The following is a 24,482-nucleotide window of genomic DNA, read 5'->3' as shown; positions in this document are numbered from 1 at the left end:
TAGAAATTCAAGTCTATTTTCCTCCTATTCCACCCGGAGGAACAGAGAATTCCTGATGCTCTCGTGCTAAATTTCCGTTCCCACTTGGTGATGCCTAGTGTCAGGGCACTATAGTCTTTCCTTTCTGGTGGTATGAGTGTGTTCTCTTAGTCTGGGATTTGTGCTGTATAGAAAGTATAAATTCCTGGATCACTAAGGTGACTCACCTTAGAATTCATATAATAGGAGGAGAAAGCTGACACCTGCAAACCTGCGAGTTGTTTTCTGATATCCATATATACAGCGTGGCATGCATGTGCAAACACACACACACACACACACACACACACAGAGTAAATAAATATGTAATAAAAGTGAGAATATATATAGTTTCTATTGTTGATGCTCATTCAGTACTGGCAGCATGTGGACCAAACACTTGATACTTAGCTCTAAAGTTTTATGACTGTTTAGAATCTAAACAGCTGAACCAGGATAGCAATGCTTAGTGTAATAATTCCTTAGAAGAAACAGATTGGAACTAATACCGAAGAATCAGTCAGGGTTTTTTTTATTTTTTGCAAACCACTTGAAATTGCAGCACCATTTGTATCAGAATTATCGAGTCAAAGTATGTGGGATTTTCCCAGCTCCTTTTGGTGTATTGGGAAAGCATATTTAGGAAGGGTGAACTAATTTGTATTCTTAGTCATGTGTGTGTGTCAGCTTCATTGCATCCTATGCCTTCCCTGGTATTCGTAGGAACATGCTTCCCGGGTTATGATAGAAAGTGTTAAGAAAGATTCACATTTGTTTAAAATATGTACATCCATGCAGTAACCACAAGAAGTCAGTGTTAAGATACCCATTTTAGAGATGAGGGATGTGAAACTCAGAGGACCTAATGCGACCAGGATCACTGGCTGAGGTGCTGTCTGGTTTGTGTTTTGTTTTGTTTTATTCAGCTCCCTGTGTCTTTTCACACTCTTGCCTGTGAGTTTACTCTGCCTTTACCTGAACTGTGTAGGGTGAGCTGTTGACATAGAAGCTACTCTGTGACTTGGTGGAAGAACCTAGCTGGGGACAAACAGAAGTGTGGTTAGAAATTGAAATGTCGGTGCCAAAAGTATACGTATTTTCAAACTTGCTAGCTGGACATTTTAGTGCTGTGACGTTATTTAATTAAAACCAGGTAAAAATTAGGTAAGAAGTGAGGGCCAACAATCATATGGCTTGCTAACAAATATGATTTCATGATGTTCTGTAGTTGTCCCCAAGTGTTAATTATAACAGCTAAGTTCTTTGGAGCAGTTAAATTCTTTGGCTCTGAAAGCATAGCGGGTTTTAATGGGTGTGTCACCTAGTAACTGTGGGTACTATTAAATATAAGGAGACTGGAAAACATGGTAGAAGCAATGGAAAAGTCTGGCCAGCACAAGTAGTTTGTTTTAGAACTATAGAAAAATCTAGTAACTATTGCTGCTATAGACCAGCGATGAAGAAGTAGGGCAAGCTGTCCTTTTCATTACTCCAAAACCACATTGCACTTGGCATCAATTATTTGGCTGTCTGCAGCATGTAGATTAGAATAAAGGGCTTTCTCAGTGTTTGCGAAAGTTGCGGATTGCTGATTAGTAATTAGAGTACCGAATGAAGGAAATTAGGCCAAGATTGAATGGGAATGAAAAAGTCTTAATTCAGTAATACAGATGTTAGAAACAGATTGTCTTGAACAGCTCATTCAGTATAGTGACACTGTACATTTCCATGCTGTTATTTGCTTCCCGTGTAAGGCTCAAGTCAAATACCTTGGAGATGGTTTCCTCTTCTATGCCTTGTGATGTAGCTGTATGGCCATTAATTTAGTGAAATATCCTGTTTGCCAGGTGTGGGAACTAGCTGATTTTATTGTAATACCAGATCATTACTTAATTCATATGCAACTGAGCACAGCACATGGAAAGCATTATAAATCTATTTACAATGTGGCTGGTCTGATGATAACATTGCATTAAATTCCCAGGTGAGGCAATTTAAGCAATTGCTTTGCCATGTGCACGACATGGAAATTAAATTCTCATATACGCTTTAGTAATAAACCAACCTCATTGTTATGTTTTGTGTGTGTGTGTGTGTGTGTGTGTGTGTGTGTGTGTGTGTGTGTGTGGTAGGCTGTAGAACCTCATTCTGGTTGCATATTCTTTGTGTCCCATATACAATAGGCAGTACCAAAGATGACAATTTGTAATTAATTTAGACTGATTTAATTTACGTTGTTCCCAGTTTTGCAGGAGGCCCATAGACACAGTGAGCTCAACTGGGGAATGCCAAAGTGTAGGTCAAGTAGGTAGATTATTTCAAGCCGAATTTCTAGACCAAACTGAACAGGTGTCTTTATTTGAATTTGGCTTTAAGAAAACCAGCCAGTCAGTATGCAAACATCCTGTTCATATTAACCAAAATCTCTTTACTTCTGAAATTCTTACTTTCCTAACTACAGACTCACTTTTGCCAACATTTTAGAGTGGTAAAAGAAACTTGGTACCTCTACTTTCTCAGGGGAAACAAATCTAGCCTTAATGTGTCATATAGAGTTTTTTTTTTTAATTTTATCTGGTTCATTTGGAGTATCAAGTATTAAATCATAGAAAAGTTAAGTATTACATAAGCACACAACTAAAGTGAGGACTACTCTTAAATGAGTGTATGTCTGTGTGTGAGTGTATGTGCACGCACACACATGTGTGTGTGTTTGAAATACTGTCATTTGAAACTTTTCCACCCTTATAATGTAGGCCAGAAATTGCAGTAGATCACTAACTGCACAGAGCTTCGGACTTCTCCTGAAGCCTCACACAAAGCATCAGTAGACAGTGGTAACTGACAACCAAGACTAAAAATGTTGACAATTTCTTGATTTGCCTGGTTAGCTTATGTATAGAAATCATTAACTATTTATAAAATGCATTATGAATTGGGTCCCTTCAAACTGTAGCCGAGTGTGTGACATTTCCAGCTCAAATTCTCATGCTTCCATTTGCTTAAAGTACAGATTTTATAGTCACAATAATAAAAGGGAATATTTTAGGTTTATCAAGATACAATAAGGATGTCAGTTCATTAACTCAGAACCTTCTAAACTAAGGTAGTTTGTAGGTACTTAGCAATCCAACATGGGGTTTTTAAAATTCCATAAAAGATAACATGATTTATTGATGTTTTAGGAACAATTATCATTAAAACAAGCCATTTGTCATTCAAAAGAATTTCATCTTTATTGATTTCTTTTTTTTTTTTTTTTTTTTTTGGTTGATGTTGTCAACCAATGCAGTGATGATTTCAAAGAATGGGTTATGGTTAATTATATGTAGTCAGCTTACTTAAAATTTCAAATGTTAAGAAATGAAGAAATGCCAATGTTGGGCTTCCAAATATAATTCTTAATGAAGAACAGCCTGGATTTGTTTTATTTTTGGAAAATGGAACTCCAGAGTTTTCACGTTGTTGTATTGTGCCCTTCTCAGGGGGAGTTATTCCTGATATTTGCAATGAGATGTCTTTTCAGTTCTTTAAGTCAGTCCTTCCAGGAACCACTGTGTTACGCTCAGCATATCATTTGCTTAATTACATCCAGAAAAGCCCTCCCAGACTAGCCTCTACTGTCCCAATGGTGAGGAACGACTCTCACAGAGACCACCCTTCAACTGTGGGTGCATCCTCCTCTGTGGCTGAGCCACGATCCTCTTAATTGCTGCTTGTCAAAGCAGTGCCTCCTAACAGAACAAGATTAGATATTCAGGGCTCTTCTTCGTTTGACGTGTGCTAAATCTAAATAAGAACATGATGGAACTGAACAGTCTGTGCCAGTTGGTTGGTGTTTTGGTGAAAAGTGGAAAACAAAAACAATGTCCATGTGATATTCTCGCACCCTGTGGAATGTCTTAGGCCCCCGTTGTGACTGAATGAATAATACAAAGGGCAGCTCTGATGCATCAGCCCATCTTAAACCATCATTTCCTTTAATGCTGTAACGTACTTCGGCCTTTCTGGCTCGAGACTGATTGGTGGTGGTGGTGGGAAAGTGTTCAAATGGGCAACGAGGTTTGGCGTGATTGAAGTGTTTTACCATGGACTGACCTTGTAACTTAACACTTTAAAATACTGTTCCGCGTGAAGTCAGTAGAAATGGGCAATCCATAGTAGCTTCAGCAAGAGAAACAGGTTAGGTATGTGCTCATTGTGGTGAGAAAATGTCTGCCGAGTTCACAATGAGTGGGCTGGGCCACTGGTGAACTCTTAAGAGCCCGCACGCGGCTGTCCTTACTGAGCACATGCCAAGGACTCCAGTTGACCTGTTCTCCCCGCACCGCCGCTGTGGTTTTATTTATCTACTCATAGAGACCTATTGCCGCTGCTAAATTTATAAAGACATGTTTGTGGCAGGCAGGAAAAGTACTGTTGAAGAGGGAGACAGACTCTGGGCAGGCAGGGGTGGGTGCCTTTGTCTCTTCCATGCTGAAGTATTCTAGCTGAGTCCATGTAGATCTGGTTTATAAGGAGAAGAAACTCTCAGCTGAACATCATGATCCTGAGAGTCTAGGCTCAGCTGAAGGAGAGCTATCTCTAAAATTCTATACCACTACATTGTTTTCCTCAAACAAATATCTGGGTGGCGTGCATGTTTATTTATATTCCAGTAAGCCTTTTAAAACTGGGTTCTGCTAGATCCAGCATATCATTTGCTTAATTACATCCAGAAGAGCAATAAACTGAATTATATGCAATAAGCCAAATTCTCTTTTATGTGCCACACTTGGGAGAATTGAGAAAATACTGAAAAAATTATTTCCTATGTTTTGTGCTTCAGATGAGGAACCCACTTGAGAAAGACTAGCTTTTTAAGTGATCTGAAACTCGGTGGTTGTTCTTGTCTGAGATTCCTTTAAATAATATGATTTTAAGGTGTAACAAGCCGATTGAGGAAAAGCAGCATTGCTTACTGAGTTCTGTAAAAACTGAATTGAGTCTTAACCATTGCCTTCTGCTTCTGGATTACAGGTTAGTCCTTTGCAACTGTCGTAACTTTTTCAGATCATAGATAAGCAAGTAAGAACCTGAGTCCTAGACCGCAGGAGCCCGGGAAAGACACGACAGCTTCCCTCCCTCCATTTTCTAATTGACCGTTTTCACTTGGTTAATTGGGAAGCAGAGTAGGCAGCAGAATGACCTTTAACCCTGAAGTAGGAACGGATAACCAGACTCAGGTTTCACAATGAATTTTCAGAGCGTTCCCAAGTGTGTGTATTTAGATAAAGCCTGAGTTGCTTAGAGCTGTGTCCCTCTGACTGCACACATGAGGGTAGGGTCCTCGCAAAACACAATTTCATTGAAAAGGGTGACTCTTAGCCCAGGATTGGGCTAAGATTGGGAACGTTGTTTGCTTTACCAGTGTCCGTCTGTCTGTCTGCTCCGCTTCCCTCACTAACATTCCTTTTCCTTAGGCCATTACTTATAAAGGAGTTGGAGATGTTTGAATTACTGCCAGCTAGGGAATGGCTCTACAACCCCTTCATTCCCTGGATAGTAACACCACAATGATGGAATATAGATGTGTGTGTCCAGGCATCCCTGGTGATATGAGTATTAGCCTGGAAATGGAGATTTTTAGCACTCAAATTGTACAGTGCATCCTACTGAGACTCCCATACACTCCTGTTTTAATTAGACTTTGAGTTTTAAAACTATATAGCTACAGTATTTCTATACTGTATTATACAGTATTTCCTCCAGTTTAATGGTTTTATTCATACAACGTGCAGAAGAATAAATTAATTCTAATCTACTTGTGGAAAATCGTAGAACATTAATGCAAAGCAGGAATGTCTTTCGTTATTGGCATTTCTTCTTAAAACAAACTTCCCATTTCCACTAAGCTCCCTGGTTCTGGAACTTTGAGTTAGGCTTGCACTTGTCTGCCAGAAGGTGTCCACCAGGGGGAGTTAGGCTTGCACATGTCTGCCGGTAGGTGTCCACTAGGGGGCTCCCGAGGGCTGGAGACAGCACGCCTCGCTGCCAATGATGCTTGGCCATGCTTACTTGCTAACGTTCATCTCACTCTCTCCCTTTTTGTTTTGTTTTATAGAAAAGGTCACGGATCGCCTACAGTGACGAAGTACGGAATGAGCTCCTAGGGGATGATGGGAACTCCTCAGAGAACCAGGTAGAATGCTAATGTGGAAGGCCCGGTGGGTGGCTGGAGGGTGAAGGAGGTCACAGGCACACTGGGCTCTCAAGCTGCTCCCTAACAGTATTAGCAGCAACTCATGTGGAAGCGATACTGTTTAATGCAAAGCTGGAGTCTTAATCAACTTCAAAATGTTTCTTGGAGATCTTACGTTTAACCCTTTACCTTGTGATCACTGTCTGCTGTCTTTTAAAAAAAAACTCTTTTCTTCTCTTTTCTTTATTATTTAGTACTTAAGGAATAGCTTGAAACACGCTGTTTGCAGACAAAGCCAAGGTCTTCACCTCAAACACATGTAAGAGGAATAAAAAACACACAATGCAGCTTTGATAGGAATGCTGCATAATTAAGTCAACACTCGCAGCAAAACAAATGAAAGTAAGCTTTCACAATTCAGCAGCCCAGCCCTGGCTCCTATTGTGTGCTTCTTAAAATTACATTCACCAAAATGCAAATGGATCGCACCAGTGTGGGACTCGTGTGCATACCCAGGCAGAGGCCCGCCCTGTTTCTGTGGAATGACAGTTGTGACAATAGCAGTAGGGTAAGCTCTGCTTGCCCCTTAGGATCTGTATACAGAGGGAAAGGGGGAACATATATATATATATGTATATATATATATATATATACATATATATATATGTTATTAGGATCTGTATACAGAAGGAAAGGGGGAACATATATATGTATAATATATATATATATATATATATATATATATATATGTTATAATTTCTTCCATAAAAGTTCTGACAGCTTTGCCTGCCTGCCATTCTTCATTGGATGGCACAGTACAGTCATGCCACAAGTGTAATTAGTGCCCTACTTCTTTCTTTGAATTAATGCTGCAGGTATCATAAGTTCACACAGGTATTATGGTACATACAACTCTTTAAAATGTGTTTCAAGACCCTTGGTATAGAACTGATTTTGAAAAGTCTCACACAACCCTGGGGGCTGATGGATAACGGAGCATCGTAGGTAAGCTCTAAATATGTTTACTAAAGAAAGGCAAGTCTCCCAGTGGCTGCTTCTCTACCTATGTGAAGTTCTCACTGGGTAAAACACAACTGTGATTCCATAGGAGGACGGAGCACATCTGACCGGTATGCTAAAATGTGCAGAATGCACTACCCACTTCAAATGTGCAGAACGCACTACCCACTTCAAGGAGTTTATGTTTACTGACCCTAAATTACACACCTCAGAGTGTGAGCATCGTAGCCTGGGAGGAGGCCGGTGAGACAAAAGCACCCACCCATCTACCCAAAAACGCGAGACTAGCTACTGAGCAGGCCATGCGCTTTGTTTACTTCCTTCACTATTTGAATGGTATCAGGCTGAGTTCAGACATCGCTCAGATTCCACTTGTGATTTCAACTTCCCTGACTGAAATGTGAGAACAGCCAAAGGGGGTGGGCCAAACCAAAAGTAAACGGTAAGGTTGTGAGGGTCTTCACTCATAATAGACTAAGTATGTGAGGATGAGGGGAAACTGTTTCCCGCCCTGTAAAAGTGGGGTTGAATGGTGCATGTCTCTTGGATGAATGAATCACAATTTTCTTCTCTAACTACTCTTTAAAGAAGAAAAAGAAAGAATTATCTTTTTTTGCAAAAGAAAAAAATTCCAAAAAACATAAAAACGTGTTTGTGTAGCTTCCAAATCAGCCGTAGACTTTCCGTCGTCTGCGACTGCTGTCTACTGGAGAAGGGACAGAAAGGAGGGGCTCCTGTCTACCCAGGCTTCCATACTGTAATTATGCTGTAGTTGACTGACAGCATTCTTTTAAAGCCTGCTCAGTTCTCTTAATGGACATTCGGTGCTCCTAAAATATGAGCCTTATGTACATATTAGTATGATTTTTATGCCTAAAGAAAAATATTCCACGAGAATAGATTTGAGCTCATATTTTCTGAATTTTTTTTCAGATTGTAATTCTGTCACTTTAAAGTGATTATACAGAGATTTCCCCTGGACTTGTATGAATCAAACTTAGAAATTCTGGAAGTGCTTGGGGAACCTGCAGTTAGTTGTAAGGAGCTGTCATTCCAATAAATACAGCATGGCGAATTACAGTCATGAGGATGTGTAAATGGTAGATTATGACTTATGTGAACTTTTCAGCCTAAAATTCGAATGAGGTGTGAAAGTTCAAAGAGATCATGCTAAGCTTTTTGGATAATTTGTTACCGTGCAGAGCAGGATTTCCATACCACGATGAAGTCATTACATCCTGTGTTGAGGCTCTTTGTCATAATGTAGGAATTTAAATGAGCACATCCTTAACCAGTGGCTTCAAATGTCACTTGGAAATAACTTTTATCCTCTATCAGTGTTATTCTGACTCAGCAGTCAAAGTAGAGGGTCTCTCTACAGAAGAGGTTTTAATGGGCTTTTCAATACATTTTTATAGAGCAGATGCTAAGAAGGTAGGTGTTGTGGATGTGCTCACTACCCACAGTCTGTGTGAGGAACTCTTCTATCCAGACAAGTCTATGCTCACACTGATGGTGGATGTGTTCACTTTCAGGCCTTCTTGTCATATATTTATGATATACATTTAATACACACATAAATCCCGGGTACAAACAATTAGTCACAGGCCCTAAAATTAGCATTTGCCTGTCAACTAAATATAAAGAGTGGTCGTCAGGGGGAAAACCAAATAAATCATCAGTGGCTGGGACTGCAAACGCCGGCACTGCCTTATGCATCTTCTCCATACAGTGGCTTCCGTGTGCCCATTTGGACAAGCATGAATACAGGAACAGTTAGGTCTATCTCTGTGGCATTTATGGCCAGATCTGTTAGACATCTACAACTGACTGTTGGTGCCATAGATACGGTCTTCTGGCTGGCTGTCAATGACAGTAATATACTTGGGGGTGTATTTATATTTCTGCAGTGATTGGGAATGCCCCTGTTTGTACAGTTAAGGATTATTGAAGATATCTTTAATGTCTTCAGTACAACATACATCTAATTACATTTCAAATCACTTCCTCTGCACACTTTCTGACTCACATCTCTTTCATTCAGTTAAATACACCTGTCTCTGGGTTTACCAGAGCAGGGAGAAAGTACTGACTGAGGGCTTGGGCGCTCTGCCCCGCCCCAGAATGAGTGTCCCAACCAAGTGTTCTTCATCTGGCCTCCAGTGCGCAGTTTCTGTCCTTCCAGAGTGGAGGAGAGCTATTGGATGCAGAGTTGCAGCATTTACCCAGAGTGGAAAGCTTAATAGTTCTCCACTTGATTTCCTTTCATGAGAACCATTCTCAAAATAAACAAAAAGCAGATTATAGAATAAAACCATAGACTTTCAGAGTAGAGTGTAGCAATGGTGACAAATAAAAATACTCGGAAGATCTCATTTTGGACACTAATAGACTCTCTGTTTCCATATGCAAAATTATATTGATCCAAAGACTCTGAGAAAATCCTACAAAGAAGATTTTAAAAACATATAAAGGGTGGAATAGTTCCCAACATGATGAAGTTTTTGTGGTAAAGCAATATTTAACAGATAATGATTGCTTAATTTTTTAATACAAGGTTCTCTTAAGTTCCGATTTGGGCTTGCTGTGCGTAAAGTGTGTCAAACTTCAGCTACAGACCAGGGGGTGAAGTCGGTCAATTTAATTCCGCAAGATCTGAAGAAGGTCGGTATCATTTCATATAGCCCCGGCAGAGCAGATCATTACCGGGCACAAATCTGCTCGTTCGTGCTGGGGTTTCTAGCAAAATAAATAGACTGTCATCATAAGTTCAGAAAATTGTGTGTTCGACCCACGATAATGTGTAAAGGGCGTTTAATAGAGTTCAGCATTTATTCGTTATCTGTATGCGGACAGAGACGGCGGTGGCGTTATCAGCTTAAAAAAAAATTCGGGAGTTCTGGGAGTCACGTGATACGCCTCACACACATACACACGGAGGCGCGCGCGCACCCACCCACCCTCGCATGCTCCACAGTGCAGTTTTGATTTTAGTCACAGCAGAAGGCTTAACCACAAGAGATTCCACTGGTTCAAACCAGCGTAAACCAGATTTTTTTTTTTTTTCAGCCCACAAAGGAGCAGATTACCTCTTGTATCAAATTCTGCATTCCGGGTGGGGTTGTGGGAAGAAATCTTTGTTTCAAAAAAAAAAAAAAAAAAAAAAAGAAAGAAGATGTGAATTACCATAAACCAACATGATGGCTTTGCACACTTTCATGGCATCTGTGATGGAGCTAGTAACTCAGTAAATGTCCAAATCACTACTGTTAGTGGAGTCTAAGCACTGTTAATTTTCAAAAAGCAACTATCTTTGTTTACTTCGATGCTTAACTCTCAGCCTCACCAAAAAAAAAAGGAAAAAAGATGAAGATTAGAAACCTCCCTTTACCTAGCTTAGCTACAAATCCCATGTGGAGCTTGAATGCAGCCATGCAGCACAAACAAGATAGAACGTTTTTTGTTTGGAACCCATTGAAAAAGCAAACGGGTAGCATTTTTAAACACCCTTGCTTGTGGCAGGGTGGTATGCCCCAATGGACTCTTTTGCAGAAGAGTAGTTTTAAACTTTGGCCCTTTAAGTATCATAGTCCATGGAAGAATAGCACCCCAGAAAGAAAAGAGCTGTGAGATCAATTCCCACATCGCCTCTCTCCGAGATTTAGTGTTGGCGTGTCTCCACACCCCCCCCCCCGTGATGTTCAAATGGCAAAGAAAAAGATTCCAATATTCGATAGGCCAGGTATCTTAGTTTAAATTTTAACTTCTAGAGAACAGATTTGTCGCTTTCCATGTGAAAGATGAGACACTCTACAGTGGATGGTTGTGGGGATGGGAATGAGTATATTAAAAACAATAACTTTTTGTCTGGTCTGAACTATGGCATTTAAAGTTTGACATTTAAAATTTTGCTAAGTGCAGACTGAGATGCCATACGGTAAATTCTGAACCCTTTGTGTAAAGGGTCTATGACAGTTTGAATCTCCTCCTTCTAGGTTTGAAGTACTTCCCTGTAGCAAATGGAAGACAGAATGAGCTGAAATGCATCCTCGTCTTCCTTGAATTTGAGACTGAAATAGCATTAAATGTTGAGGGCTGTGATAAACACGATACTTTCAGAGAGAATTATAGCATGTTTCTCCAAAGAAATCATTTAATTTATTGGCCTGCATGTGTCAAGTGTTGTAACAGATGTTATAGACACTTGGATGTTTAAAAATTGTCAGTCGTAGTCCTGAATGGTTGAGGATGCAAATTTCAAACGTAGAATGTGTCTCATAGTCTTTTGTGGCATGGGCTCCTATTCTGTCCATTGTTGAAACTGTGGTAGTAATTTTAACAATGCAGCGGTGTTTGTGGTTTAGCATGATGTGAGACACACACCCAGAGAGGGCCAGATTTATGATTTCATAGTTACAAAAATAGGAAAAGGTAGGAGTTTAAAATGTTATCATAGGAGAACTTACTAACAAATAAGAGAGTGGGTTTTGATTTGACTTAGTGGAAACGTACAGCAGTACAAACACATTAAGAGAGTGCCTTGCTTTGAAATGCCCCAGTTTGGAAGGCAAAGATTACTAGAAAACAAAGGAACCAAAAGTCAAATAAAAACACACCCAGTGAGTGTTGTACTGTTTAAGAAAAAACACAGATCTTGACATCAACTCTTCTGATAAATGCTTTTGTTGATTCTCAGAGGAAATAGCATTAACCCAATGCAGCCTATCACTACATTGGGCGCAACTATGGCACTAAGCCAGGAAATAATAGGTTATTTTGTTGTTGTTTTAAATACTTACGGAGCCAAAGCATGAACTACTGATCATTTCATTTGTTGGTAAAATCTGAAATCAGTTGTCAAGTCTCTGAATAGAGAAACATCCTGGAATCTTGTATGTACAAAGCCTCTCCAATGGTGCATTCTTAGAAGAGAGGCGCGGTGAACTTGTTTTCCTTTTTTATAATATAGACTTCTATGAAGTCTCTCCCCTTTATTTCATGATGGTTCTTAGATGTACTTTAAAAGGGAATTTCACACTATTCTCTTTGTTTAATGTGACAGTGTGAGAAAGTGATCTTTATTTGTTCAAAACCCTCTGCATGTAGTCTATGCTCAGGTTCTTTTAATGTGTTTGTCTGTGATTTCTAAATGCTAAACATGTAAACAGATGAATTGTCAGTGTTAATTCTGTACCCTGTCACACAGCTGATCTTCTTCCCTGCCATGACTTCCCTTTTTATCTTTTTTTTTTTTTTTTTTTTTGTGCATTCATGTTGCAGTTGATAAAATTCCGTGAAGAGGTAAGTGTTTCCCAGCTTCCTTTTTTTTCCCCCTTAGTTCTACTGTTTCTTTTAAAATTTATTTCCTAACTCTGAAATGGATCTGGTATTCATTTTTCCAGGGAAATGTATACTTGACAAAACTACTGACTTTATGACTTCAGATATCACCATCTGCCTGCCCATCTTCCTGGGACAGCTGTGCTCCAGCTGTGTTTCTTGTGGGGCACGCTCTCCTTGGTTGACACCGAGAAGTTAATATTGAGTTCTGTCTTTAAACTATGCAGAGTCCCGTTGTCTATTAGTGCTTCAGATCTCTTTTATTTGTGCTAATTTCTCAGTGAACTTAGTATGACTTCCTTTTTTTTTTTTTTTTTTCCTGATCCTGATTTACTTGACTGCAAACACTGCCCCCCCCCCCCCCAGATTCCACTTAAGATGCCATGGGGAAATGTGCATTGTAAATGCCTTTGCTCTGATACAAGGACACCTTGGGGCAGTGGCAATCTTGCTTCAGTGGGAAGCACTTTCCTTTCTGAAGGGAAGCAGCCCCCAAGTGAGCTCTCCTTTTCCTGCATGCTCCAGCCTCTCCCAGGGCCTGAGAAACCTCTGCAGCAGCGCCTGCCACTGTGGCCCCTTGGCCCTGGGTGGTGTTGCCTCCATGAGGCCCAAACCCACCACCAGTGCTCGGAGTAATGACTTTCTCATCAGTAACGCTGAGCTCTGTTTCCCCACAAGGACTTAGCTGGTTTCTGGCTCACTGTGAGTCTCCTGCTCACGGCTCCACAGTAGTTTCTTGACTGAGCATCTTGGCTGCAGCCCTCGGGGTGGTTCCTGGGGTGGCCACTGTTCTTTGGGTATTGGGTATGTTGATTCCAAGGCTGGGAATAGTGCTTTGAACAACTCTCCTGTTTGAATGCAGGAGTGAGCTCCTGGCTTAGCCAAAGTGGTAATGACATGAGAACTAGGAGAAAGTGTGCCAATAGTCTCTCATATTTTGGTTTTAATTTTTTCCTTTCCAACATGGAAGGGTGTGTGTGTGTGTGTGTGTGTGTGTGTGTGTATACATATATATATATATATATATATATATATATAAAATCAATATAGTTACACTATTGATTGCTCTCTGAATGAATGATGACATAAGCATTATTTCTCTGGGAGGTAGACTGTCTCTTTTCTGAATTCAGAGATCATTACCCTTTGCTGAGGAATCTGAATGTCCAAATGTTGCTAAAGTGAACAATACATTGAATACACATATATACAGACACACAGGTCCACACATACACAAACCCACACATGCACATATACTGCATGCAAAGAAACTCCACAGAGCTCTTGTCCCTGATTTGACAGTGACCTGTCAGATAACATTCCTGTGCTTTACAACAAGAAGTATAATTTTGGCCAGATTGTTGTTTTGCTATGGTGCGGGATGAGAGGGGTTCTGATTCTAAAGGTGGAAAATCGTGTCCCTGTCTCTTTGGTAGTATATCCCTGCTTGGTAATTTCTCCTGTTTGCTGTCAATATTTGTATGTGTTTTTCAGTGTCATGTTGATGGTCCTGAAACTGCTGTGTGATAGAATTATTATCAGGGAATTACCCCATTCGGGTGACAGAATGGCAGTCTCAGGAGTAGTATTGTCTGGGTCTTTGATTTGGGCACAACACCAATTCTTGGGATTAGGTGACGCCGCTGAGCTGGAATGGAGACTGCTCAGAAGGGCTTCTCTCCCAGCCAGGATTTATTCATGCTCATACAGTGAATGTTACCCCAATTTTTCACTTGCACCTCTTCTAAGAAGGCAAGCACCTGTCTGTTCCAGAGTACGGCTTTTTGCTGTGTTTGGAAGCACAGTGTGCCCGTCCTTGCTGGTGATGGATGCTCTTTTCAGGATGTGCCTGCCCTAGTGCTGAGGGAGCTGGGCTGGCTGTGGCCGTGCGGAGCTGTTGGAATCCTGCATCCCAGTCTTTCCACTTTGCACAGCTCCTCACACAAGCTGAGCTCCGTCTGAAGCTCCTGCTCGGCTTCGCTCACCTGCTTTGAAAGGGGCCAAGAAGAGGGCGAGAGGACGAGTTTGGGATGGAGTGTGGGGGTGCGTTGAAAGCCTCAGCGCCACTGTACCGCGTCTCCTTTCTTTTAAACGACCAGGGCAGCGCACAGCTGAGGGAACAATGTAAATAGCACAGCTGTTACAAGAACTTGATTTTAGTTTGACTTGAGTGAAGAAGTTTCCAAATAGGAAGGGAAGCCCTGCTGGGAAGCTGCCCATAAGCTGACCGTCCTGTTGGGTGCACATTTTCTCTGAGAAGAATGAGGCTCAGGAAGAAGTGGCTTCCGTTACTTAGTTGAGCATGCACGGTTTTTAATGTGCATTTGGACATTCTGCTTCCCGCGTAGCTGCAGTCTCTCCCAGATCGTCCCACGTTTAAACACTTTATTCCGCACATGGGTAGCTTTTGTTCCTCCATCATATATAAGCACGGAGGAAGCGCCAACTCCAGTATAGTTTTCATCTCGATTAAGCTAAATGTCTTCTTTGAATTTAGGATTTCATACAACGTGGAAATAAGCCCCAAATTGTCTTCATCTGGACTAAAAGGGACAGTTTCTCTTGTTTTCTTGGGTCTGATTGATATATATATATATTTTTTTTTAAGAGGATCACCAGTTTGAAATCCTTTGTTTGGGTAGGAAACAATATTCAGAGGAGGGAAAAAAACAGTTTTTACTCCCAGAGCCTGTATATAAGGAGAATCTGAATTAAAGACACAATTTTTGGCAAGCTTTAATACTATCAAGTTTTATTTAGAAATAGTCGTGCCAAACACAGGGAGCACTATTGGTCTTTTCTCAGTTACAGCCTTAAATAATTTTGCTTTCTGTGACATAAGAAGCCCTTGCTCCTTCCCTCCATTTTATTTACTTCATTCATTTTCTGGAAGGAGGGTCAGTATTTCTCTGTATTTCTGCACTGTATATTAGACCCCTCTATTAATTATTATGGACTGCTGCTGACCTTCACATCAGGTCCTGTCTCTCTGTTCTAAAAGCATTGTTTTAATGATCCCCCACCCTTCCCCCCAAATTTTTTTTCAAGGAAAGCTTTGATGTGGCTTTAGCTGCCTCTAACGTCTGGCCGCATCTCAGATGTGTCACCTGTGCCGGGAGGGAATAAGGAAATCACGTTTTGAATGGTAATGATAACATACTAATCACTTCCTTTCTTTGAAGATGGAAGCGAGCTATTCTGTCAGCATCCCTAGCTGCTGGAGCTTGGAGGCACTGGTCTAGGTGTATTAGCTTAAGTGTGCACGTCAATACAGCTTGCATCTCCAAGATCCATGGGGGCTCATTAGAGCAAGGTAGATCATTTCACTCGACAGCCACTCAGATAATGCATGTGGCACCTCCTTTTTATTATTATTGGAAAGCATTGCTTCAGTTTCAAGTGACATCTGTCAACAACGCAAAGTTGTATAGTTATGGTTGCATGTTTTTCTTCCTCTTTGACCAGACACCAAAACTGATTTGAGGGCAAGAGATACTCATTTATTCAAGTACATATATACATAATCTGCCCACAACCTAATATACAGGTACACATATTCATAGACTTCTAGGGACCTAACTATAGGTACATGTATACCACGTGCATGTACCATTCAGTCATGCACATGGCAGGCCTATGAATCTATTTTGATAGCATGCATGCATGTGCTGGGGGATCAGACACATTTATAAGGTCTCAATGTAGAGAGTTCTCTAATTTGCACATAAGATGTAATATGAAAGAGTTGTTTGTATATGCATTTTTCCCAAGAGTTGATTGTGCTTTTGGTCCACAGTCCAGAGCACTTTATGTTAGCAGGTCACTGTAACCTAGTGTCACATATTTGGGGACAAACCGCCAGTTACAAATCCTGTGTTTCCTGCTCCTTGGTGACTGTCCTGTGTTGTCTTTGAGCTAGAAGTGCTGGCCACCACTTTTGTTTCAGTAACATCGTTGTAGTGTGTGCCATCTTGCTACACATTCAAGCAAGCATTCTCTGAAAAATAAGAGTTCTTATTTAAAAATGATGACTTGCAGAAATCAAAGGACCGTGAGTGTTGGGAGTGACTGTCTTTTATAAATAAACACGAGCAGGAACCACAACCATGTCGCCTCTGTGCTAGAATGGGAGTTTCTCACATTTCTCAGTGCTGTGCAGTAAGATCTGTTGTGTCCACTCACAACGAGGGATCCTTGTCTACAAAACAAAACAAACAAACAAACAAAAAACAGAAAAACTAGTAAGTGGATGGTCCATGCATGTTTGGTTGGAAATCTATCCATTTCTGTGGTTCCTCTGATGAACTAACTGTCTGTGAAAATTCAACTGTAATGGATTGTGGATACCCTCCCTCCAAACCCCATGTTAGGACATACAAAGGCATTATTTTTTAAAAAGGCAAAAAAAAAAAAAAAAAAAAAAAAAAAGAACCTTGTGTCCATTTGTCTGACTCCCCCTTCGTTTCAGAGGGCACATCTGCTGGATAACACGGAGAGGCTGGAAAGGTCATCGCGGAGACTAGAGGCTGGGTACCAGATAGCAGTGGAAACCGGTAAGGACTCTGAAAGTGAGCAAATTGTCTTGCTTATGCACAGCAGTCTTCACAACACATGACATTTCAGCAAAACTTCAAAGGAGCAGCAGAGACAGCAGCCCGAGATGTGGTTTACATATTGGGGAGACAATTGGGAGCTTATTTGCGCTTATCTTTTTTCAAGTTAAAAGGCATGACATCTACTGAAAACCTTCCTGAGGTTTGAAAGTCTCCATCTGAAAGCAGATGGGATACTTTGTCTAAATTCTGCATTTGTCTTAATGTGCAGTTACACATTGTCAGTTTACCCACCCGCAAAGATGCAGAGTGCAGCATGCAGCCTCGCTTGTGTGTGACTCGGGTTTTAGTCACACATGTAAAAATTAACATTTTAATCAGTCTAAATGATAGGCACTGGGAACAAAGACACAACAATACCTAGTTTGCTGGTTTAACTCTGTGTTGGAAACGGCTCCTTTAATGACTATTTTATAAGAGCCACAAACAACCTCTAACAAGGCATGAAAATATCCTTAGAACAACAGAGCTAATAGTCAGGATTATCTTATTACCATTGGTTTATAATATGTAGACTTTTGGTTTGAATTGGCAGTATTCGTATTTCAAAGAAGACCATCTTAATTTTTCTAAGACTAGTCTATTCAAAATAGGTAGGTGTGTGTGTGTGTGTGTGTGTGAATATTTCATGCAATGAGTGTTTATAAACAGCAAGCATCATCAATACCTTGGTAACTGCTAGTTTCTTATTATGTTTTTTTATTTTTAAACTATAAATTATAAATAATGTATTTTTATAGTTTGAACCATTCTTGCACACCATACAAACAACACAAATATATGGTTAACAGAATTTTCCTGAAAAAAATTAATTTGCTGTTACCGAAACATCAAGTTTCTTTTGGAAAGTGGGTATAACGAAAGTGTCCCTAGGTGCCCTCTCTGGCCAGTGTGCTTGCCCTGGCTTTGTGGCTGTCCTGGATTGGTTGCTTTACTGCTTCATCCTAGTGAACCAAGTGAGGAGAGTGTACATGTGTCAGTGATGAGGAAGACTATCCATCCACCTCCCAATCGTAACAGTGTGGTCTGTGGCTTCCCCAGTTACTGTCATACTGACTCTCTACCCAGATGGGGCCCTTTGGTCTGAGGCTCACCCTCAGAGCAAACTCTTGTGGGGAGTATGAAAAGTGGGAGGAGCCACATCCCAGGCCTCATCTGAATGAATTATCTCACTTCCCTAAGCCTGCTCATTCTTCAGTAAAATTCTTAACATAAGAACATACATTACATTGAAGTATTTTATGTGCTATGAAATTCATATATAAAAGTATACATTATTATTATTATTATTGTGTAGCCATTTGCTGATTCATAATTATGGAAATTATTTCTCGTTGAGTGTGAAAATTTGTATATTTTAACGGAATAGAAAAAGGTGTACTATTTGGTCAATTCTTGGGAACTATCTCATTGTCTCTATTGAACTCTCCATTTATTAAAGTAGGGCCTTCCTTGCCAAGCCTCCGTGGATGGCCTCCGTGGGCTTGGCTTAGGCTTGAGCCTGTCTTGCTGTGTCAGTGATGTCAGGGTCTTGAGTGACTGGGCCCTGGGTAGGTATCTCAGCCTCTCATTTCACTATCCGTGTGGTGCTCTCCCAAAACTGAAATGTCACCGAAGAAGATGGCCCATGAAAGACCATTCATCGATCATGATCATAAGGGGCATGGGAGTTGATAGCACAGTGTTGAGGGTACAATGGCGGGCTGTAGAGTCACGTGTGTGTATCGCACATAAAGCCGGGGGGCTTGGGCAGACTGCAGAATTAGGTCTCAGAGGGGGGTGCGATTGAGAGTGGGGACAGATGCACCAGCCTGCGCGTGGACAAGGGTCAACTTCTCCTTCATCTACTTGGATAAGTCTGAAAGTGCAGTGGGAAAAGAGAGGCAGCGTCTGGGTTTTACAGTGCATTGTGGTAGGTACCCTGTCTGTACTCATCATTTCATTACAGGTAGAGGAAGAGCAACACTTGAAAAGGAGTAAAGCAGTTCTTCAGAGAGGGCCTCATATAGCCCAGGGCTGGCCTAAAAGTCACTGTGTACTAAGAATAGTCTTGATCTTGTGATCCTTCCTTCCTGCGTCCACTTCTCTAGGGCAGGGCTTATGGTGTGTCCCACCATACCTGGGATATCGGGACTTGAGACGGGACTCAGAGCTTACAGACTCAGGTCATCCCTTGTCCTCTGCCGCAGATTTTAAAAGTAAGTTTGAAGATAACATCCAGGCTGTCATGCATGGCAGGCAAATTCTCTACCACTGAGAGACATCCTTCTCTCAGAGAGGAAGAACTTGACACTAGGTTTCAAAATGGTGAGCTGGGACAAGGGGAAGACAGGGACGCACGCGCCAAGGCCGAGTGGCTGTTACAGCAGCACCGGCCCGGGGCGGCCAGCTTTCCGAGAGCTGCCTTAGCCTGCAGTTAGCTCCGTACTCGGAGGGTTTTATAAAATGACAGCAGAGGTAGAATAGAACAGCTTCCCATAAAGCATGTTTGTCAATTTAAGAGTGATACTTTGTCTAAAATTATAGTTTGGTATTACGAGGCTGAGCAAACAAGCACAGTTTAATGATGTGGTAAGAGTAATAGGTAGAAGTTTGATACATTTCTTGAAAAAATAGTAAATGTGGTTTCCCTCTCTTCATTGTTTTTATTTTATGCGTTTGACCTTTTCCCTGCGTGTATGTCTGTACACTGAGTGCATGCTGGTGCCTCTGGAAGCCAGGAGAGGGCACTGAATTACTTGGAACCAGAGTTACAGATGGTTGTGAGCTGCCATGCAGGTGCTACGAAATGAATCTTGTCCTCTGGAAGAGCAGCCAGTGTTCATAACTGTGGAGCCATTGCCCTGGCCTTCTCTGGAATACTGTGGAAACTTTACTTGAGCACAATAATCTAGGAACTATTGCCCAGTGTACTGAGGGAACCAGGAGACGGTCACCTCCATTGATCAGCTGTGTATCCCTGAGTACCAGATACCGGCTCTGTGTGTGTTCTCTTCACTTGCCAGATGGACACTTGACACTAGACTCTGCTTTATTGCATAGGGTATTAGGAAGTGCATAGAAACAAGAGCGTTCTGTAAAATTTTATCATTTTAATAAATGACCATTAAAAAAAAGTCAGCTTTCAATATAATTGGCAAAAGTTTTGACAGAAATATGTAACTTTTCTTTTCATTAACTTGGTGATAATTGACAAGATCCTAAAAAGAATAATATCCGGGCTAGGATGTGCTAGATTTGTGTGTATGTTACCTTAATCATTAGTTGCTTCCTAACAGATTACAAAATTCACCTTTGGAAATTCTTGCATCACCGTTGACAATCTTATGTTATCTCATGAAATGGGTACTTAGTGCGTCTTCCAGAGCAGGCATTAAGCAGAGAGCATACATCGTCGGGTGTGATTATTTTAAGTGTCATTTACACCCTGATGTGCATTGACTTTATCAAAGCATTTCCCTGGGTCCTTACCTGGGTAAAGCGTTTCCCTGGGTCCCTTACCTGGGTAAAGCGTTTCCCTGGGTCCTTACCTGGGTAAAGTGTTTCCCTGGGTCCTTACCTGGGTAAAGCGTTTCCCTGGGTCCCTTACCTGGGTAAAGCGTTTCCCTGGGTCCTTACCTGGGTAAAGTGTTTCCCTGGGTCCTTACCTGGGTAAAGCGTTTCCCTGGGTCCCTTACCTGGGTAAAGTGTTTCCCTGGGTCCTTACCTGGGTAAAGCGTTTCCCTGGGTCCCTTACCTGGGTAAAGCGTTTCCCTGGGTCCTTACCTGGGTAAAGTGTTTCCCTGGGTCCTTACCTGGGTAAAGGGTTTCCCTGGGTCCCTTACCTGGGTAAAGCGTTTCCCTGGGTCCCTTACCTGGGTAAAGCGTTTCCCTGGGTCCCTTACCTGGGTAAAGTGTTTCCCTGGGTCCCATACCTGGGTAAAGTGTTTGCCTGGGTCCCTTACCTGGGTAAAGTGCTTGCCTTGCAAGCAAAGGTGTTAGGGTAAGCAGATCACTCCATAAAGAGCACCACTCACATACAATCTAGAAGGGTGTTGCGGTGACCCTGAGAGAAGTTTGCAGGCTCCTTTTAAGAACCCCTAGGGGAATTCCAGGGACTGTTAGGTCATCTGCAGCAAACACGTTTGGCTAAGAAGCAAAGATTACACAGTTTGATTGGCTGTGGCACCTTTGAACGTATCAGGGCAAGCCAGACATGTATCAAAAGGTGGGGGAGGGGGTTGCAGGATCTGCCCTTTTCTGATTGGTGGCTGCCACAGTCCAGCATCACAAGAGAATGAACTGGAGCTTGGGGCCCATTCCAAAGGCTAGGGCCCAGGCAAGCAGGAGCTGCCTGCAGGGGTCGGGCTCTCAGGCCTGCGCTCACACTTGCCTAGGGTGCCCTGCTCCAATGCAGCTTGGTGCTGGTGCTGGCTTCACACTGCCTCCCCACTGTGCCTGCTGGGCTAGCAAGCAGGTGACCTCAGGTGTCCCTAGCAACCATGCTCTGCACCGATGCCGCTTAAGGATCTAAGGTCAAAACCCTTAATCTGTGTTTAAAAAAAAACCTGGTGAAGTGTTGTAGATATGTGGATCCATGGGGCTTGCTAGTCTGACATCAAGGAAGACAATTGGCAGATGCATTCATAAATTTTGGAAGTAGTCATCATGGACTGGATATGGTTCTGCTTGCATGAAGCATTGGGCTGACCCAGTTTGGTGTGGCTTCTGAGTCCCCATCCAGAATCTTCCAAGAGAAAATAACTGTCCCTTTCTCTAGTTACTAACAGATATCATTTCTAGCTGTGGTGCTATCCATTTTGTTGATGGTCAGGACTTAAACGATGGGTCATCTGCTCTCTACTCTCAAGTTGTAATCCCCACCCCAAATACATATTTCATGATCACAGTCAACACAAAACTGTCAGAAGCAGTGTGATCAGTTAAGAGGCCGAGAGAAAGCTGTGTGAGGACAGGAATGCGGACCTCATATGTGAACGGGTCTCTTATGAACCAAGGGCTGTTCGGTCCTGAGTTCTGCACGGGCACAGGCCGCCTTCAGAGCATCCTGAAGCTGCTTTGGGCGTTCAGTAGCTTACATCTTAGATCGTGACCTTGCTTTAACCCCTCTTGAGTCCCTATGCCCAGTGCGCTGACTCTCCTCTCTGTAGTCCCCAAGGCTGCCTGGCTTGGCCTCTCATTTGCTCACTCATCTCTTCACGTGACTGTAGCCAAGAGGCTGAGAAGTGATAGCTACTGATCTCTCGACAAGGAGCTGTACTTCTGCCAGCCTTTGCCTGAAAACCAAGTGCTCTGTAACCTTCACCCAGGGCCTCTGTGCGCCAGGGACAAAGCATATGAGAAGTGACACAGTGCCTGATAAACATTTGGCATGGACCTTGTTACCTATATCCTTTGGCTTTTTTATCCCCACTCACTTATTTTTGTAGAGGAGAAAGGAAGTGATATCATTTTTTCCACATGTATAAAGCTGGGCCCCGTAAGCAGCATCATTTTGCTCTACAGTCAGGTATGAATGGTTTCATATACCTAGATTTTTTTCCAAGTGACTTGTGGTCAAAATATGTCATGTTCTCAATGTGTTTATTTCCTGTTTATTTTAATACTATCCATTGAAACTGTGTGCCACTTATTAAAGATACAATAGTGAAAAAGAGAGGCCAAGTACTTACTCTTAGACAGTTATAAATAAAGGGGAAAGGTCAAGCAAGACACGCCGTTTTAAAAACTAATAAAAAGTGGAAGAGACGAACTCACTTAGCCAAGTGAGCTAAGCTATCAAGACTAACCGAGGAAGGCTAAGTGACGTAAGCAAGAGTGAAGACTCACTACCCTCCAAAAGAGATAGCCAGGTATGTGTGCTGAGGGTAAGGTATATAAGATGCCGTCAGTCAGGGGCAGACGGCTGCTGGAGGAAGGGCCAGCATGACGAGGACTCTTAACTGTGCTGTTTGGGAGTGAACAGAGACAGCCTACGGCCCCGTAGAGTCTGGATGGAAGGTGTGTGGATTTTACTCTCGGGACAGGGTGCCATCTGGAGGGCTATCAGCAGCCTAGTGGCCTCTTCTGCGTAGTGAAGAACAAGGATTGTAGGAGTGGATTGACAGGCAGAGAGAGGGCTAAGAATTTTGTCTTTTTGCTAATTAAAATCACTGATGATGAAATTTGGTGACAAAGACACCAGAGAAATTACAGGCCATTCTAAAAGACTTTCAGAAAAAAAAAAAAAAGAGCCTGAAATTTGTTGATTGAGAAACTACTTTTTATCAGTTTATTACATTTATATAATGGGTTTTACTTACCTGGCATGGATTCCCAGTGATTCATCCATATGGATTTCCCCAAAGAAATGCGGGCTCCGTAATCTTTACCCAAACAGTTGCCAGTCCACTAAGCTGGAAGGCGATGGATTTCTGTGATAGATCTAGGCTGGAGATGAGATCAATGATAAGGTGTTGATGATGGATTGGGGACGATGCCTGCAAGAGGCATCGTATGGTGATGTGTATAGAGAGGAGAGTTATGGAAATCACAGACAAAACAGCGCTTTCCCTCCCCCAATCTCTGAGGTATCGAAAGCTGTAAGTATGAATGTACGCTGGTGTACATTTATACCAGTATTAAAAAAGTATGAGCGCCTGCTCCTCGGGCCGGCATTTCAGTGTTTCAGCCATGATTCATGCCTACCTACAGTAAAGTCCAATGAGATGACTGCTTTACATTGGTGGCACTCAGTATTTGTTGGAACTCGATAAAGCTCCATGGACTCTCGTGTACATGTGTCTTTATATTTATCAAAGTGTATTTGCAAAACTCTTGGCAGGTGGCAGGCTAGAGGGATAGATGCTCAGTGCTTATGGACACAGGCTACTTCTACAGAGGACCTGAGTTTGGTGCCCAGCACCCCTGTGGTGGCTCACAGCCATCTGTAACTCGTTTCAGGGGATCTGACACCCTCTTCTGACCTCCGTGGGCACCAGGCACACACATGATGCATCCATGCATGCAAATCATTCATACCCATAAAATAAATGAATGAAAAATCGGGACAGAAAGCAATGTGTAGTTAACACATACATTCTGTATGAAATGATAAATGTCCCTGTGCATGTTGACCTAACTTTGGTAGCATCGGATGGGTGGATGCTCTTGTTTAGAAGTTGAGTATTTTATGACATCTGTAGGGAAATTGCTCCATAATTCATCCAGTAACCCAAGTCATCCTTCTACCCCACTGCCTCAGTCAGACATGTTTCCTTGTACTCAACACAGCTTTACTTAATTTCCATAAGAGCACACATCAGAATTTC

General features: G+C 41.9%; 1 protein-coding gene across 4 annotated transcripts in view; it reads left to right on the top strand.

Moving 5' to 3' along the window:
• Positions 1 to 24,482, top strand: part of Vti1a (vesicle transport through interaction with t-SNAREs 1A) — a 295,186-nt gene that overhangs the window by 57,790 nt on the left and 212,914 nt on the right. For 2 of the 4 annotated variants that reach the window (XM_051199647.1, XM_051199649.1), the window contains exons 4-6: positions 6,122 to 6,199; positions 12,500 to 12,520; positions 17,028 to 17,112. In XM_051199647.1, coding sequence (XP_051055604.1) covers positions 6,122 to 6,199; positions 12,500 to 12,520; positions 17,028 to 17,112 — 184 coding nt within the window. The remainder of the gene's footprint in view (positions 1 to 6,121; positions 6,200 to 12,499; positions 12,521 to 17,027; positions 17,113 to 24,482) is intronic. The other 2 variants (XM_051199648.1, XM_051199651.1) reach the window with 1 other exon arrangement.

The sequence above is a fragment of the Phodopus roborovskii genome, unplaced genomic scaffold, assembly GCF_943737965.1.
Source record: "Phodopus roborovskii unplaced genomic scaffold, PHOROB, whole genome shotgun sequence".
NCBI classification, from domain to species: domain Eukaryota; kingdom Metazoa; phylum Chordata; class Mammalia; order Rodentia; family Cricetidae; genus Phodopus; species Phodopus roborovskii.
The sequence above is the reverse complement of the archived record's forward strand: the minus strand, read 5'-3'. Positions and strand labels throughout refer to the sequence as shown.